This window comes from Notolepis coatsorum (assembly GCF_963971535.1).
Source record: "Notolepis coatsorum genome assembly, chromosome: 16".
Lineage (NCBI taxonomy): Eukaryota > Metazoa > Chordata > Actinopteri > Aulopiformes > Paralepididae > Notolepis > Notolepis coatsorum.
In genome coordinates, this window is record NC_140180.1 from 24,398,495 (window position 1) to 24,417,100 (window position 18,606).

An 18,606-nucleotide genomic window follows, 5' to 3' on the forward strand; every position below is an offset into this window, starting at 1 on the left:
ACGGGCAACAGAGGTGGGTTGAGCCGCTATACTTGGCCCAGCACGGTTAGCGACTCGCCTGAGTGCGTGTGCACGTTTTGATGCATGGCTGATACCAGAGCGGCCGAAGGTGTGTAGCGCTGACAGCAGCTTGGAGGGATTCCCCTTCAGCTGATTGAAGGTCTTTATCATGGCTTTATCATCACCACCCTCTGTAGAGCCTCTTGCTCTGCCTTTGTGCAGCTGGATAACCACACAGACTTCACACAGACTGTCTGTACAATACTGCTGTAGGCCTATAATACTTATGTAAATAAGTAAGGCAATTGAAATATATCTGCAGTACAGCTCAATACACACAATTGTTAAGGGGATGCAGACCAGAGAAAGACTTCCGTCTTGTTTACATCAGGGTCCCCCATTTTCAATTCATCATAAATGTACAGTTCCCTCCCCCTTGTATATATTTACTGTATGTCACAAATGTAACAGTACTGCATGGTCTGCATCCCCTTAACAATTGTGTGTATTGAGCTGTACTGCATTCTGCAATCTGTTAATAAAGTTTTCAATCAATCAATCAATCAATCAATCAATCAATCAATCAATCGGTCACTGTACCCATTCTGCAATCTGTTAATAAAGTTTTCAATCAATCAATCAATCAATCAATCAATCGGTCAGGTCACGTGTACCCATTCTACAATCTGTTAATAAAGTTTTCAATCAATCAATCAGGGCCTGTGGTCACGTGTACCCATTCGGCAATCTGTTAATAAAGTTTTCAATCAATCAATCAATCTGTTAATAAAGTTTTCAATCAATCAATCAATCAATCAATGAATCAATGAATCAATCAATCAATCAATCCCGCAGTGCAACGTGACCCAAATCATACGGCAATCTGTTAATAAAGTTTTCAATCAATCAATCAATCAATCCCGCAGTGCAACGTGCAACGTGACCCAAAATCACGTGACCAAAATCAGCCAATGGAAGCGAGGGGTTGCTATGTGCGGGCTTGTATGTGCGGGGCTTGTAAGCGCTGGTCTGAAGGTCTGCAGCTGGATACTATTGGCGTTGTGGGTGTTGTGGCCAATCATATTTCAGCATTACAATGGCAACGCCCCATTAGGCCACACCCCAACATGTCTACAGTGCCAGTGATCACCAGCGGCAGCAGTGAAGTCTTTCCTGCGAACCACGATGTAATTTAGAATATATTCTGTTTTACTTTGTTGCTGTGATTCAACTCCACGGAATTGCAAGATTGGAAATTAATGCAGAGCTGGAACAGGGGACATTTTACAAGTAAGTTTTTAACTTTGTTCTTAGGTCATTAGGAGGCGGCTATGCTAAAGAATGTGAAAGTGATTGTTTACGGGCTCCACTTTAATTAAGAGCCAATGCAACAGTCTAAACCCGTTATCGTTTGTGTGTACTTTTTTGTCTCCGCAGATCATGTTTTTGCTTTTGGTCTTGCTGAGTTCCTATATTTGTATGGGTGAGTATCCGAGTTGAGAGACTACTTCCTTACATTGTAATATTATAAACCAACGTTGAAATACCCATTTTCCACACAGGCATGCCTGTGTGTCCTTCATTTATAGGGTCAGCAGTATTGTATTTGTGGCACTAGGAATTCACAAACAATCCTAGTAATACTTCTTTTGACATTCCAATCCGTGGGATTTCACCATTCCAAAGCTAGAAACCAGAAGACAGTTGTCAGTTGACAATGTACAGTTTCTACGTCAAATGTATATACACTTTTTCGGGACACTTTTTGTATCACAAACAGTACTGTATTTGCAAATCTGGTATGTCATAAATGTATAGATGTAGCAGTACTGTCTGTCTATCTGTATGTTGTGTATGTCATATAGAACCCACCTCACCCCTGGGCCCTGCCCACTTTGACAACCTAGGATGGCTTAGAGTAGACGACAGAGCTGAGAGTACAGCAACTTGCAATGGGCCTGGTCTACAAGATACACTATACGACCGGGGTGCCCATGTACATGTCAAAATACTTCCCAAAGGTCAGTGAATACCACAACCACTACACCAGAGGAAGCTTAACAAATCATGTTAAACCCAGATTCGGCTCAAACAAGGGACTAAACACGTTTCGCAATTATGCCACAACAATGTGGAACGCCCTACCCAAAGCTGTAAAGGAATGTGAATCCCTGCCCACATTCAAAACCGCTCTTAAAGAGCACCTACGGGAGGCTGCAATTCGAAACTGGCCACCGTAAATGCCCAAAACCCCCACCACCTCCTAACAGACAGTCTCCTCCCCACCGCATGTATATATTCCCTCCCACCGTATGTATATTTCTCTCCCACCCACCCACCCCCTCCTAATGTACAGTCCCCTCCCCATCATATGTATATACTCTGTCAGGATCTAGGGGTAACAGTACTGTATATTTGAATACCGTTTATGTCACAAATGTATCAGTACTAAATACCTATATGTCCCTATGCCATAAATGTCATGTATGTTGTGTATGTCATAAATGTCTATATGAATTGAAAATGGGGGACCCTGATGGAAACAAGACAAACGTCTTTCTCAGGTCTGCATCCCCTTAACAATTGTATGTATTGAGCCGTACTGTATTGTACCCATTCTGCAATCTGTTAAATAAAGTTTTCATTCATTCATTCATGTTATGATGAATTGAAAATGGGGGACCCTGATGTAAACAAGACGAAAGTCTTTCTCTGGTCTGCATCCCCTTAACAATTGTATGTATTGAGTTGTACTGTACTGTACCCATTCTGCAATCTGTTAATAAACTTTTCAATCAATCAATCAATCAATCAATCAATTTCAGTCAGTCAGCCTTGAGCTGCTCCAATGAGAGACTGGCTTCCTAAACACACAATCAAGAAAATAAAAGTTATTACTGCCCTACACTGTAATCATAGTAATCATAACTACCAGGCGTCTGGGTGGCGCAGCGGACTAAGCGCTCGTCACCAACACAAGAGACACTGGTATCGAATCCGGCTGTCAGCGTTGCCTCCGGCTTGGTCGGCCGTCATACTGGCTCAATTGGCAGAGTCAGCGGGAGGGAAGCCGGTGGGGTGGTATTCTGGTCATTGTAAACAGCGACTCCTACAGGTCGGTCAGGGCGCCTGCACAGCGAGGGAGGGAGATGGCGAGGGTAGTGTGACCTCCCACACGTTACACCTCACCAATGAGAGTCCGCGCTGGCAGGTGAAAAGATGCTGCTGGCTGTCTCCTATGTCTCGGAGGAAGCATCTGATAGACTTCAGGGCTCCCTAGACCGACCGGTGGGGGGCACATGCGAGCAACGACCAGGAAGGGGAGGGGGGAATTGGCATAACGACTAAATTGGGATGGGAGAAAAACACAGAAAATCAGGAGGAGAAAAAGTGGATAAAAAAATAATTATAATAATCATAACTACCTACCTCATACTATAGTCTAGTAGCATGTACAATAGTGCTGTATATACCGTATATACACACACATTTCTATATATTTACTGCATATATACCTGACTGATCTCCTTCTTCCCTACCGCCCCACCCGTTCCCTCCGTTCGTCCTCCACTGCCTCCCTCACTGTCCCGTCATCCAAACTTTAAAATGTTGGTGATCGGGCCTTCTCACGCACTGCACCCCGACTCTGGAACTCCCTCCCTCAGTCCATCAGAGACACCCCCACACTCTCCACCTTCAAATCCCGCCTCAAAATCCACCTGTTCTCCCTAGCCTTCAACCCCCCCACCCGCGTGAATACTTTCGGCAACCAACATGCCCTTCCGCATTGCTCTGATTGGCCAGCGCTCGCCTTCGTGAATACCAGCTCTACGCACGAGCGTAGAAGATCGCAAGTCACGTGAAACACTGCAGACCGGGGAGCTCCAGTAGCTCACCGCGTACCTCGGACGCTATTTCGGCGTCGGGGACAACCGTGCGCGTCACGGATCTGGGGTACACGAGTTCGACTCCCGGACTCGCCGTATTTTCTCAGTGTCTTTCCCCCGATCTATACCCCATTCAACCTGTTTCTGTCGGTCATGCTTGACCAGAAAAAGCGATAAACGCTAAAAGAACCAGCTGACTGGTCAAAGTTTAAAAAAAAGAAACACTGCAGACCACTGATTGGTCAGAAGAGACCAATCACTCGTTGGAGCGTCTCCACAAAAACAGAAAGCCGCCATCTTTAAGCTCTCGCATAGGATTTCATTTGCAGCAGGAACAAGTGCAATAAACAAAAAAGGATACAGTCACTGTGTATTCTGCCTCATTTATTGATGAAACAAAACCGACATCAACACAATTTGCCACAGAGCGGAGAGTTTAGTCTCACAAAAAGATCGCTGACTTGTTAAGCTTGTTGTTAGGTTAGGTGCTAATGTTGTGCTAGTGTTTTAGCATGGCTATTGATTGAATTGATTGAAAAGTTTATTAACAGATTGCATAATGGGTACAGTACAGTACAGCTCAATACATACAATTGTTAAGGGGATGCAGACCAGAGAAAGACTTTCGTCTTGTTTACATCAGGGTCCCCCATTTTCAATTCATCATAACATATATGACATACATGACATACAGATAGACAGTACTGCTACATCTATACATTTATGACATATCAGATTTGCAAATACAGTACTGTTTGTGATACAAAAGTGTCCAGAAAAGGAGTGTATATACATTTGGCGTAGAAACTGTACATTGGAGGAGGTTGGATGGGTGGGGTGGGGTTGGGTGGGTTGGGTGAGGGCTGTACATTGGAGGTGGGGGGGGGGGGGGGGGGGGTGGTTGGGTAGGGGACACGCACACATTTTACACTGTACATTGGAATACTGACAAAGCCTTACTTGGTCATTTACTGTACAACTAGGTTAGGACATTTGTAGGGGCCAGTTTCGAATTGCAGTCTCACGTAGGTGTTTTTTGAGAGTGATTTTGAAAGTGGGTAGTGATTCACATTCCTTTACAGCTTTAGGTAGGGCGTTCCACATTGATGTGGCATAATTGCGAAACGTGTTTAGTCCCTTGTTTGAGCCGAATCTGGGTTTTACATGATTTGTGGAGCTCCCTCTGGTGTTGTGATCGTGGTATTCACTGACCTTTGGGAAGTATTTTGACATGTACATGGGTACCTTGGTCGCGTAGTGTATCTTGTAGACCAGGCCCATTGCAAGTTGCTGTACTCTGTCGTCTACTCTAAGCCATCCTAGGTTGTCAAAGTGGGCAGGGGTGAGGTGGGTTCTAGGAGTCAGGTCAAGTAGTAGTCTGACTAGCTTGTTTTGAGATGTTTGTAATTTGTTTTTTAGTGCCTTTGAGGTGCTTTGGTACCATGAGGTGCAAGCATAGTCGTAGTACCCTTGAATGAGTGCTCCTGCTAGAGTCTTCAGGGTATTCTTGTTTACCAGAGAGGAGATCCGGTACAAGAATCGCGTTCGTTGACTTTTTTTATTACATTGGATGCCATTTTGTCACAGGAAAGATTAGCCTCTAGGATGGAACCAAGGTAGGTAATTTCATCTTTCCTTGTGATAATATTGTCACCCACTGTAACCGAGAAGCCGTCGGTCTTGCTGAGTTTGTTATTTGAACCGAAGAGAATGGACTCTGTTTTGCCCATGTCTAATGATAGTTTGTTGTCGGCGAGCCATATGCAGATTTTGCCTAGTTCTATCGTACATAGCGTGATCAATATACAGTAACTCGCTATTGATTGTTTGTACTAGTAACTAATGGTTAATGCTAGTAGAATAGACACAACGTGAGGTAATCACCATCCATTTTAAACCGGTTATTACCTAATGCTAACGTTAGCAGATAGACGCGAGACTGGTAACGTTACAGTTTGTTAGCCTTAATGCTAACGCTAACGTTAACGTTAGCAGATAGATGCGAGAGCCTAGGTAACGTTAAAGCAATGAGCGGTAACGTTAGCGTTAGCAGAATAGACACAACGAGAGTCTCGTTAATGTTGTTGATTGATTGAAAACTGTGTTTTACTCTGGCTTGCGCCTAGCTCGCGGACATAGCTATGCTGGAGCTCTCAGATGTACACCAGCGGCGCCCGCCTCCCCACAGGGAGACTAGTACGAAATGCGCATAATGCGCATGACCGGCGTAGGGCGCATTAACGCTGGCCAATCAGAGCAATGCGGAAGGGCATGTTGGTTGCCGAAAGTATTCACGCCCCCCACCCATAACCCCCCCCTCCCCCCTCTCCAACCTGTTTGATGTTTGTTACTGTGGCTCTATGTTTCTGTGTATCTCATGCTGCTTTCCCCTGTTTCCCCCGTGGTCTTATGTTCCTTTTTTGTTTCTTTGTTTTACTTGTTTCTCTGCCTATTGTCAGCAACTTCGGGTCCTTGAGAAGCGCTATATAAATAAAATTTATTATTATTATTATTATTATTATTATTATTATTATTATTATTATTATTATTATTATTATTATTATATCCATATCTGGCTGAATATACCTGCATATAATCCTTCTATATACCTACTTATACACCTGCATATAACCCATATAACTCTGTATGATGGCATGTATAATAATGCTCTATATACCGTGTATATATATATTTATTCTTACTGTATATATGTGTAACGGATGGTATTGTGAAGCGCAGTCAAGAAGGGCTGGGGGTGAGTAGCGGTGCTATGGGTTAAACTCTCTCTCACATCCTCAAAAGACAGATAGACATGTTGCGAAGTAGTGGATTCACCTCTTGGTATAGCGGTCTGTGTTGCTGCCTGCGGCGTGGGAGACCGGGGTTTGACTCTCACTCGGGGCATCGAAGTTTGAGGTGACGTTGTCACAACCGTTACAATGGTGCCTATTGACCCGGATGCCTTGGGTGGAGTGGAGTGAGTTTGAGAGGGTGAGTGTAACGGATGGTATCGTGAAGCGCAGTCAAGAAGGGCTGGGGTGAGTAGCGGTGCTATGGGTTGAACTCACTCTCACATCCTCAAAAGACGCATAAACCCATTACTTAGAAGTGAATTCACCTCTTGGTATAGCAGTCTGTGTTGTTGCCGGCAGCGTGGGAGACCGGGGTTCGACTCCCACTCGGGGCATCGTGGGTGGAGTGGAGTGAGTTTGAGAGGGTGAGTGTAACGGATGGTATCGTGAAGCGCAGTCAAGAAGGGCTGGGGTGAGTAGCGGCGGTGCTATGGGTTAAACTCACTCTCACATCCTCAAAAGACAGATAGACACGTTGCGAAGTAGTGGATTCACCTCTTGGTATAGCGGTCTGTGTTGCTGCCTGCGGTGTGGGATACCGGGGTTCGACTCCCACTCGGGGCATCGAAGTTTGAGGTGACGTTGTCACAACCGTTACATATATATATTCTCATCTCTCCATACATACCTGCATATAATCCTTCTAGTTTCAAGTTTCTTTAATAGTTGTCATACAGAAGTACAGAATACTTTTATACAAAATGCTTCTTTCTGTTACGCTCCAGAGACTGTGCTAGACAAAAGATAAGTATGTAATAAAATAGTATAGCATGTAAAAATAGAAGTAAAATAGAAGTCACGTACGTAGACACAGTGTTCAGTATATACATATGTACAATGTTTGATGCAGAATAGAGTAACTGAGTTACCATACAATATACTATGCAATATACTAATATACAATACTATATAGTGCAAAGCAGAAATGGGATGAGGTACAATTTAGGTACAATTACAGTAAGGTGTACTGAGGTATGGGTTGTAGTGCAAATCCTTTACCAATAAATATAAAGTGTGTTCTAAAGTGTGGAGAGTGGGTGCTGCAGTGTGTTGTTTGTTTAAAGTGAGTGTGTGCGTGTGGATGTGTGTGTTGTGAGTGCATTTGATGGTTGTTGCATAGTGTTATTGTTCGTTGAGCAACCTGATGGCCTGGGGATAGAAGCTTCTTCTGAGTCTTTCTGTGCTTGCCATGAGACTCCGGTATCGCTTGCCTGACCGCAACAGTTCAAAGAGGCAGTTGTTTGGGTGGCTCGAGTCCTTAATAATTCTCTTAGCCTTACCCCTGCACCGCTTGTTGTAAATGTTCTGGAGAGTGGGAAGCCCCCCTCCAATTGTGCGTTTGGCTGAACGTGCCACTCTCTGTAGTCTGCTTCGGTCTTGTGCGGTGCTATTCCCAAACCAGGAGGTGATATTGCCAGTCAGGATGCTCTCTATTGTACATGAGTAGAAGTTCTTAAGGATCTTCTGACTGACATGGAACTTCCTTAGGCGCCTGAGGAAGTAGAGGCGTTGTCGTGCCTTCTTCACAACACTGTCAATGTGTGTGGTCCATGTCAAGTCCTCGGATATGTGGGCTCCAAGGTACTTAAAACTGTTCACTCACTCAACCGGTGCCCCGTCGATGCTGAGGGGGCTGTAGTCCCTGACCCCCGACCTCCTAAAGTCCACAATCATCTCCTTTGTTTTGCTGACGTTCAGTGAGAGGCTGTTCTCCTGGCACCATCCCGCCAGGACCTTGACCTCTTCCAGGTAGGCCCTCTCGTCGTTTGCAGAGATCAGGCCCACCACTACTGTGTCGTCAGCAAATTTGATGATTGTGTTGTTTTTCCGCTGAGCCACACAGTCATGTGTGTACAGGGAGTAGAGGAGGGGACTCAGAACACAGCCCTGGGGGGCCCCTATGTTGAGGGTGATGGATGAGGAGGTGCAGTTGCCTGCTCTCACCACCTGGGGTCTGCCCGTCAAGAAGTCTAAGACCCACTTGCAGAGGTCATAGTTCAAGCCCAGGTCCCTGAGCTTGGCTATGAGTTTGGAGGGGACTATGGTATTGAATGCTGAGCTGTATTCGATGAATAGCATTCTCACATAGTTCCCCTGCCTCTTGTCCAGGTGTGATGCTGCTGTGTGCAGCACATGGGCTATGGCGTCCTCTGTGGACCTGTTGGGGCGGTATGCAAATTGCAGGGGGTCCAGGTTGATGGGGAGGGAGGAGCAGATGTAGCCCTTTACTAGCTTCTCAAAGCACTTCATGGCTATGGAGGTGAGAGCTACAGGGCGGTAGTCATTGAGGCAAGCAGGCTTGGATTTTTTAGGTACAGGGATGATAGTGGACTTACATATCATTAGATACTATATCTATATCTATATCTGAACATATCCCTTACCTACTCTTACTAGTTACGCTGCTGCCCAGGTGTCTTTATACCTGTATCACTGTACATATTAATACTACAACTCTGTGTACATCTGATTAGCACTATACTCAGTAGTAGTAATTTCTATACTGTATCTTATGCCCCGTTTAGTCACTACATGACTTGACTTGTTTAAAGAAGACGTGTCCAGCCCATGGGGACATTAACGTGTGTTGTCGGGCCTTACAAATAAATTAGATTTGATTTGATTTACATTGCATATTACTATTGCACATTACTGTTATTTTTTCACTCTGGTTGGATGCCAAACCTCTTTTTGTTGTACTGTGCTGTATAATGACATTTGACATTTTATCTAATCTAATCAAATTTTCAAAATATTTGAATCCAGTGGTAGGCTATTAGTTGGGTCATCTGTGGCACTTCCGTGACCGTGGAGAGCGAAGGTCCGTTTCTCAATGGATTTGTCATCTAGGAGGGTTAATAAAATTTTTTAGCCGGGGTGTATTTTTTAAAAAGGCGGGGGAAATTTGTGAGAGACCAAAATCCCAAATGGCTGCGGTGGAAATTAACTTTTTAATGGTTTGACCTACAATGATGCACAATACATGGTTTCAGAGCTTACTTTGGTCAAGGAATACATATTTGGTCTTTATATAATGATTCAACCTATTGTTGACCTTCAAATGCAAGATGGCTGACAATTTTGAGCTCCAAAAGAGTTTTTTTTCAAAATCGTCACATAGGCTCTAATGAAAGCTCTGCTCATGATGAGTTGAGTTATGGACAGAGGGGATAGGTGGGTATCTTCCACCATACTCCATCCATCTGTGAAAGTCGGAGACATGAGAACCCCCGTTTGCTTCAGCAGGGTGGGTTATTGGCCCCAGATGAGAGGAGAGAGAGAGTAGGGTAAAACTGCAGTGCCGCAGCCTATACATAGGAGGGGCCTGTACTGTGCGTTGGGGGCCTGTACTGTGCGGTGCACTACTGCGCATGCGAGAAACAAAGTAACATATAATATAGGACACTAGAAACATAAAGTAACATACAGAACATAAAGTAACATACGGAAAATAGGACCTAATGTCCAAAATATTTTTGTATTAAACTGAATATCAATTGGATTAGGAGTAACCAAATAAAGCATTCAATGCAACCAATTGTCTATAGACTAGAATTTTTATCTTAAACTGAATATCAATTGGATTACCAGCCCTGACTGTTACTCTAAGCTTAACCTCTTCTGGATGAGGGCCTAAACTTAACCCTTAGACTAGATTAGAATTACTTTACTTTGTTTCTCGCATGCGCAGTAGTGCACCGCACAGTACAGGCCCCCAACGCACAGTACAGGCCCCTCCTATGTATGGGGCTGCGGCACTGCAGTTTTATGCTATTGGAGAGGCTTGAATGAATGAATGAATGAAAACTTTATTTAACAGATTGCAGAATGGGTACAATACAGTACGGCTCAATACATACAATTGTTAAGGGGATGCAGACCTGAGAAAGACGTTTGTCTTGTTTCCATCAGGGTCCCCCATTTTCAATTCATATAGACATTTATGACATACATAACATACATGACATTTATGGCATAGGGACATATAGGTATTTAGTACTGATACATTTGTGACATAGGCGGTATTCAAATATACAGTACTGTTACCCCTAGATCCTGACAGAGTATATACATATGATGGGGAGGGGACTGTACATTAGGAGGGGGTGGGTGGGTGGGAGGGGAATATACATACGGCGGGGAGGGAATATATACATGCGGTGGGGAGGAGACTGTCTATTAGGAGGTGGTGGGGGTTTTGGGCATTTACGGTGGCCAGTTTCGAATTGCAGCCTCCCGTAGGTGCTCTTTAAGGGCGGTTTTGAATGTGGGCAGGGATTCACATTCCTTTACAGCTTTGGGTAGGGCGTTCCACATTGTTGTGGCATAATTGCGAAACGTGTTTAGTCCCTTGTTTGAGCCGAATCTGGGTTTAACATGATTTGTTGAGCTTCCTCTGGTGTAGTGGTTGTGGTATTCACTGACCTTTGGGAAGTATTTTGACATGTACATGGGCACCCCGGTCGTATAGTGTATCTTGTAGACCAGGCCCATTGCAAGTTGCTGTACTCTGTCGTCTACTCTAAGCCATCCTAGGTTGGCAAAGTGGGCAGGGGTGAGGTGGGTTCTGGGGTTCAGGTCAAGTAGTAGTCTGACCAGTTTGTTTTGTGATGTTTGTAATTTTGTTTTAAGCGCCTTTGAGGTGCTTTGGTACCATGAGGTGCACGCATAGTCATAGTACCCTTGAATGAGTGCTCCTGCCAGAGTCCTCAGGGTATTCTTGTTTACCAGAGAGGAGATCCGGTACAAGAATCTAGTTCGTTGGTTGACTTTTTTTATTACATTGGATGCCATTTTGTCACAGGAAAGATTTGCCTCTAGGATGGAACCCAGGTAGGTAATTTCGTCTTTCCTTGTGACAATATTGTCACCCACTGTAACTGAGAAGCCGTCGGTCTTGCTGAGTTTGTTATTTGAACCGAAGAGAAGAGCTTTGCGAGCCTTCAGAATCCTTTGGCAATCTGCGCATGCGTATGGGGAGTAGGTGCTGAAAAAGGGACTATAGCTTGGCTGATTAAGTTCCGATCGATTTGGAATCGGTTGCGCCGTGTTCAGGAGACTCAGGCATATAAAAGTCTATACGATCATGTTTCTAGCACCCACACAGCCGTAGCTACAACCACTTACATCAAGGCTCTCATCCACATTCATTCATTTGCTCCCCCACCATCTCCTCCATGATTTCAGAATCCCGGAAGTGTTGCGGTGGTCTATGATTGTCTTATTATAAGTCTATGCTGCTTTAAAGCGTGCATTGACTATAAACTACATTTACCATAATGCATGTCAATTATGTGACCGCCAAAGTGGCGGCATCCCATGTAGATGGCAATGTAGCCTTACATCAGTGTTTAACTACGGCGATTTCACCATCAAGTCGAATTGAGAATTGAACATCTTCATTAGTGTCGTGATGCCAACATGTCCAGTAAGAGAAAAGTTGATGGAGATGGAAGGCAGTTTCAAGAAAGATGTGAAAGTGAAAACATGTTTGTGCTTCAAGGATAAGAAGAAACGGTATGTCTTTTGTGTTATGATGCGGCGTCTGTCGTCAAAGAGTACAATCTACGTCTGCATTTTGACACCAAACACCAACCGCATGCCAGATTTAGCCTCCAAGAAAAACAACATTGTCCAAGAATTAAAAGGCAGACTGCAATCGCAGCAGAGTATGTTCACAGGAGCTACAGCCAGAAAACATGCAGCAGTGAAAGCTAGCTTTATTGTGGCTGAAGAAATATTGTCTGAACTGTCCGATCCAAACTGGCTGTGTGACTTTGCTGTTGTGTGACATAACGAGCATCTCGCCAAATGTAATCAGAAGCTGCAGGACGCAAACAAGTCTCACCCAAAACCTGACCAATATAGTTGTGAACTGAGACAACCCTTATTTTTGAGTACAGTTACAGTTGTGCGTTCATGCAGAGAAAATGTTTTCTGTAATCAAACTATCTCCCATTAGTTGGATGTATGGCCTCTGCAAGTTTGAGTGCAGCCATTTGTTTTAGTAAAAATGCTACATCTGTCCCACGTGTTCTTACTTAGCAGCTCACAGTGTTGGTTGCACCATAGTTCTGCCCCTCTGAATGAACCTCAGTAAATATGCAAATTAACTGATAGATACACAAAATGTATGTATTTATGTTAACCCTTTAATCGCGTTGACGCTTTTCAGCATCATTCCCCGCCATGCTTATTCTGCCGATGACGCTGTACAGCGTCATTGATATCAATATTTCAAAAATCTGTGATCGAAATCATATTTCTCCCCCGGAGACATTATATGTACTGGTGAACCCCTGTCGACTCTCGAACGGTTCAAGAGCGCCATCTGGTGGCCGATCGGCAGATCGCCCAGGGCATAAACAGGGAAGTGACGCTGGTGCTCATTTCAATTTGGTCCGATCACTCTGTATAGGTCCCGGGACTCGAGCTCGACACAATGGATATCGATCCGTTGCCAATAACTCAATAAACAACATGATTTGGACGTATATACTATTATACAACCTGGAAATGGATCGGGTATTTCTATATCCAATAATAGAAAAAATTCTGTTCCACGCTCATCTCCCAACGGCGCGAGGAAGCTACGGTGAGTTTCAGCGTTATTTTGTAATGTCTTCTATACTAACTGCTCCAATGATCATATCACCCACACTAGATGAATGATATAACATTGCCCATGGAATTATAAACGACCCCCCGCCCATCCGGTCAACATCAGATGATACGTAGTAACTTCTAGAACCACGTCCAGTTGAAATTTTTTATCTCGCGCCGATTGCTATCAAACTGTATTTCATCATCAATATAATGCATTTGGAGCTATAAATCACGTTCTGGAGAAAGCTGCAGAAAACGATAAAAACATACTTATACTTTAGACCGTATTTTAGTATGAATATGTGAATGAAAAAGTATAACGTTGCTACACCCTGAACAATAGATATAGGAATTTGAATGGGCCATGGTAATGTCAATTTAGCAATAAATTTTTAAAAGTTATAGCCCTGCAAAGAAGGGGAACTTCTCCATGTTAAATAGGGCTGGCGAGGGATGGTAAATTATGAATTTAACCCCGGCGATCAAAGGGTTAATTGAATTGTGTTTTCATTTCAGCTAAATAAGTATGTACATTTTGTTTGGTTTGGTAAACATTGCGCTAGGGGCAGGTATAACCTTGTTCCCAGGGTTATCACCGTGAGATAAAGCCTGGTAAAGAACTACTGTCGAAAGTGTCTATGGGGTAGAATTTCCAGTGTATGTATTTCCCCTGGAAGCTGCCTCCGATTTACGATTTACAAGCGTCTGCTTTGTTCTTTGTTTCTCTGGGGACTATAAACCGATCTGGGCTGACCGGAACCGGTACGCCTGTACTTCCTGTACTTCCATTTAGACAGTTTAGGAGGCATATCTTGTCCAGCCTAGGGCAGGTAAAATAAGAGATTTCTTCTTCCTGTTTCTGTCGGCCATGGGATTTAGTGGATCATATTAAGTGAACTATATGTACTGAAGACACAGTTGGACTGTAACAATTCCATGTATGAATAAATACAAATGTTATGAAAATGAAAAATAGCCTGATCATTGATTGATAGAGTAATATGTGGTTCTTAACCTGATAAATCAAAAGGATTTATGTAAAAATAACATATACATCTATGCAAATGCATATTGCGGTGGAATTATGCTAACAATGACCCAGTTGGAACTGAAAGAATGATTACTTGAATCAAGGATAGAAGCTGATATTAGCTTATCTGTGCAGAATCTCACTTCAGTTTACAATGTGTAGCTGAAAAGAGACTGTTTGAATGCAAAGAGACAGGCAGGATACCGGGGGTGGGGGGGCTGCCCAAAATCAGACATTTCTAAGAAGCTGCGCTTCGTATGTTAATAGTGGCATTCAGACATGTAACAAAAAAATGCAAACCTAGAATTTCTAACAGGAAACAAGCTTCCTGTGTTGCAACGGGCAGTTGTATCGTTATGTTTTACGTATAGTGTGGGGGACTGAAAGTAACACCTCTGTGTCTCCTTGCATCTTTACGAAGAAATATAGAATAGAAAAACGTAGGCAATTTCAACAGAAGTGGATTGTAGACATTTTTTAAGCAGGGTTAAAGAGCAAATACAAAAATTTAGATTTTCCTATCACAATATGTCATATTTGTAACTTGGAAGTAATAGAATATAAGTGATAAATACATAAACAGTTATTTAACAATATGTAAAGCAAGGAGTAGTTACATTTATTTTACATTACATTTACATTTATACTGTCTTTGGCACTTTGAGGGCAACCAAAATGCTGACGTGGCCCTCTGTGAAAATGAGTTTGACACCCCTGTTTAAAGAGACATTCTAAAATGATACCTCCCTGTTAATTCGGACCCGGTCTACACCTTTGCCTAGATGGAAATTCTTCTCACCTGAGGACAGCTGTGTGCTTTTCCTTAACTATCACTGTACCCACCATAAAAAAAGGTACTTTACTCCTTCACCACTGGACAAGTCCATCCATATGTGGCTGTGTCACATAATCAAACTGTTAATATCTTCTATTAAAACATTACGAATACCATCAAATTGTTAATCTATTCTATTTTTACATAGGTCAGTTGAGAGCTCTTGTCAACTCTCCACATTCATAAAGGTTGAGTGAATTTAATCGAATAATTCTTACCCCAATCAGTAACTACACTGTGGGATTATGGACATGGTTGTTTGACCGTTGAGCATATTGTCCCCTAGTTAATATTCACGACATCTTTAAATCCAAGTGTTTTGATGTTTGGGGAATATTTGATTCTTCTAAAATAAGACGTACGATTATTATGAGTCACCGAAAGCCACTGCGTAAAAAACATCCGAATATCACATCAAGTACCGTATCGATCTGCTGGTATAAATGGGCTAACAAGGCCTGCTGGTATAAATGGGTTAACAAGGCCTGCTGGTATAAATGGGCTAACAAGGACTGCTAATAGACTGCAAATCTGGTATGTCATAAATGTATAGATGTAGCAGTACTGACTATCTGTATGTCATGTATGTCATATATGTCCTGATGAATTGAAAATGGGGGACCCTGATGTAAACTAGACGAAAGTCTTTCTCTGGTCTGCATCCCCTTAACAATTGTGTGTATTGAGCTGTACTGTATTGTACCCATTCTGCAATCTAATACGGCCAATGTGTACTAGTACGGACGACCAGCTAAACTGAAAGCAAATGTGGAGCGCTGGGCTCGAACTGACGAGCCCAGCGTCTCCAGCATTTCGTGGCGAGTGCCTTGCCCACTACGCCATGTAGCCGCCCTCCATCTTGCATTTTAAGGTCAACAATAGGTCAAATCATTATATAAACACCAAATATGTATTTCTTGACCAAAATAAGCTCTGAAACCATGTATTGTGCATCATTGTAGCCGGTCAAACCATTAAAAAGTTAATTTCCACGGCAACCATTTTGGATTTGGTCACTCACAAATTTCCTCCGCCTTTTAAAAAAATACACCCCGGCTACATTTGTTTATTAACCCTCCTAGATGACAAATCCATTGAGAAATGGACCTTTGCTCTCCACGGTCACGGAAGTGCCACAGATGACCCAACTAATATTCTTCCTTTATGCAGACGTGCCCTCAGAATGTGTATGCCCATTTCACAAGTTTTCCTTTGTCCATCTGCAGAGGGTAAACTACAGACTGGTAAACATGAAGCTAACATCATATAGGTTAAAAGAACACGCCAACATTTTGGGAAATTAGCTTATCGTCTTCTCCAGAGAGAGACAAGAAGATAGATAGCAGTTTCTTCTGTGCGTTAAGTAGAAAGCTATCTGGCTGCTAGCCTAGCTTAGCACAATGAATGGAAGCGGACAGTGACGGGGTAGCCTAGGCATTGTCCAACTAACACCTCTCCCGAAGGCTACCCATCAGTGTCCGCTTCCATTCATTGTGCTAAGCTAGGCTAACATGCAGCCAGATAGCTTTCTACTGAACGCACAGAGATGAAACTGGTATCTATCTTCTTGTCTCTCTCTGGAGAAGACTGTAAGCTAATTTCCCCAAATGTTGGAGTGTTCCTTTAACATAATTTGTGATTTACTAAGTGTGAATGATGTATGTGGTTGTGCAGGCCTCTGCCGTACAGGACTGGAAGGGAAGTCCTACGGGGACACGTTTTCCTGGTGGTTCCCCCTAATCTCTGCATCCCTGGAGTTCAGCCCTGAGGGCCAAAGACATACACGGGTCATATGGAGACACAATGACACCACGGCTGAGACGGGACGAGGCAGGATGGAGAACAGTCACTGGGTGATGCGGAAGCTCACCCAGTTTGACCAAGGCCTCTATCAGTTGAAAGACATAAAGGGACGGGTGATAGTGTCGAAGAAGATCGAGGTATCAGGTGAGTGTCTATTAAAGCTACAATCCATCTAAAGTGGTTACATTCACTAGTGTTTGACCTCTGGATGGGAAATAAGCTTCTTTGGACTTCCTTAGCCCATTACAACTCGAAATACATAATATACATTTTACTCCACTGTTTGACAGTGATGTAAATACACCTTTTTGTTACAGTATGTATGTACAACTCATGGTCAGCTGTCGGATGTCACATTGGAAATAATACATTTCAGAGTGACAAAACAAAAACACAAGTTCAATAAATCACTATAAACTAGGGCTGAACAACTACCCTGGTGCAGTAGTGCAGTATCCAAATCGCAGGAGGTAATATTGTTTATTATATATAATATTTGTAATATTTCTTAAAGGTGAGTTTCAAAATGCCATGCCAAATTCATTATTGTGGCGCTTTCAAGTTTTGTTTTATTTGTCACATAAAGCACATGTACATTACAGTGAGATGCTTGGTTCTGTACATGAGCCCCTTGAGAATGTGTTTCATACAGTACAAAAGTAAAAAGAATAAAGTCCAAACACTATACAACATATACAATATACAAACTAAAGTACAGCCTAAAGTAAGTACAAAATGCAAACAACGAGGTACAAAATGCAAATAAATGTAAAATGCTAAATTTAGGTATGGATGTAGTGCACATCTCTTTGTAATAAATATATCTAAATATATATATATAAAAAATACAAATATGGTGTAGTGTTAAAAAGTGTTTAAAGTGTCTAGATCATATTCTGCAAACTTAGGAAAACATCTTTATTTGGTACAGATCGCCACAAAAATCACACCATGATAATTTAAATATGTTTTTCCAATGAAAATGATAATAACAGAAACATATTGTGAATCATATCGTTCAGCCCTACTATAAACAACGCAGGCACACCCATCATAGATTGGGCAATTGAAGGACAACACTACAGTTTTTTGACAGGTGGGTGAATTTGGTATTAAATTTTGGTGGCACAAAAAGGTGAAGTTACAAAATAGACAATAGCTTGGATTACATTATGCAGCTCGTACAAAAACACGTTGCTTTTGATTGATTGTTTTATATGTTTTATGAAGCAGTGAAACAGAAAGTGCCCTAGCTGTAGTTCCTCAAACTGCTGCAGTCTGAATAGTTCTAATAATATTTATCCCAATTGGAGTCACCACCAAAGTCTCTTCGGTTTTTGTGGTGTGAAATTAAAAGCTTTAGCGTATTTCAAAACCCAAGGAAACTAAAACAGAAGGAAGGGTCACTGTGTAGCTCTCGAATGCACATTGGTGCCAAGTGTGGAAACTTTCAGTTCGCCTGACATTGAGTTGAATGGGATCAGCCATCTCCTCGTTTATGATCCGTCACTTGAACAGGTTATTACCTCGGATGTCAGAATCAAAGGCAATTTGTTGCATTGTTAACTAGCTAATGTTTGATATAATTGGTTG

The 18,606-nt window shown here is 42.7% G+C and overlaps 1 protein-coding gene across 6 annotated transcripts in view; it reads left to right on the forward strand.

The window, feature by feature from the left end:
• Positions 1–18,606, forward strand: part of LOC311243099 (uncharacterized protein) — an 89,847-nt gene that overhangs the window by 47,770 nt on the left and 23,471 nt on the right. Inside the window, exons 1-3 of one of the 6 annotated variants that reach the window (XM_084332183.1) lie at positions 1,138–1,290; positions 1,438–1,483; positions 16,885–17,157. The exons of the other annotated variants lie outside the window; for them this stretch is intronic. Coding sequence (XP_084188309.1) covers positions 1,441–1,483; positions 16,885–17,157 — 316 coding nt within the window. The 5' untranslated portion in view covers positions 1,138–1,290; positions 1,438–1,440. Of the gene's footprint in view, positions 1–1,137; positions 1,291–1,437; positions 1,484–16,884; positions 17,158–18,606 lie in introns of those variants that run through there. 6 annotated transcript variants of the gene reach the window in all.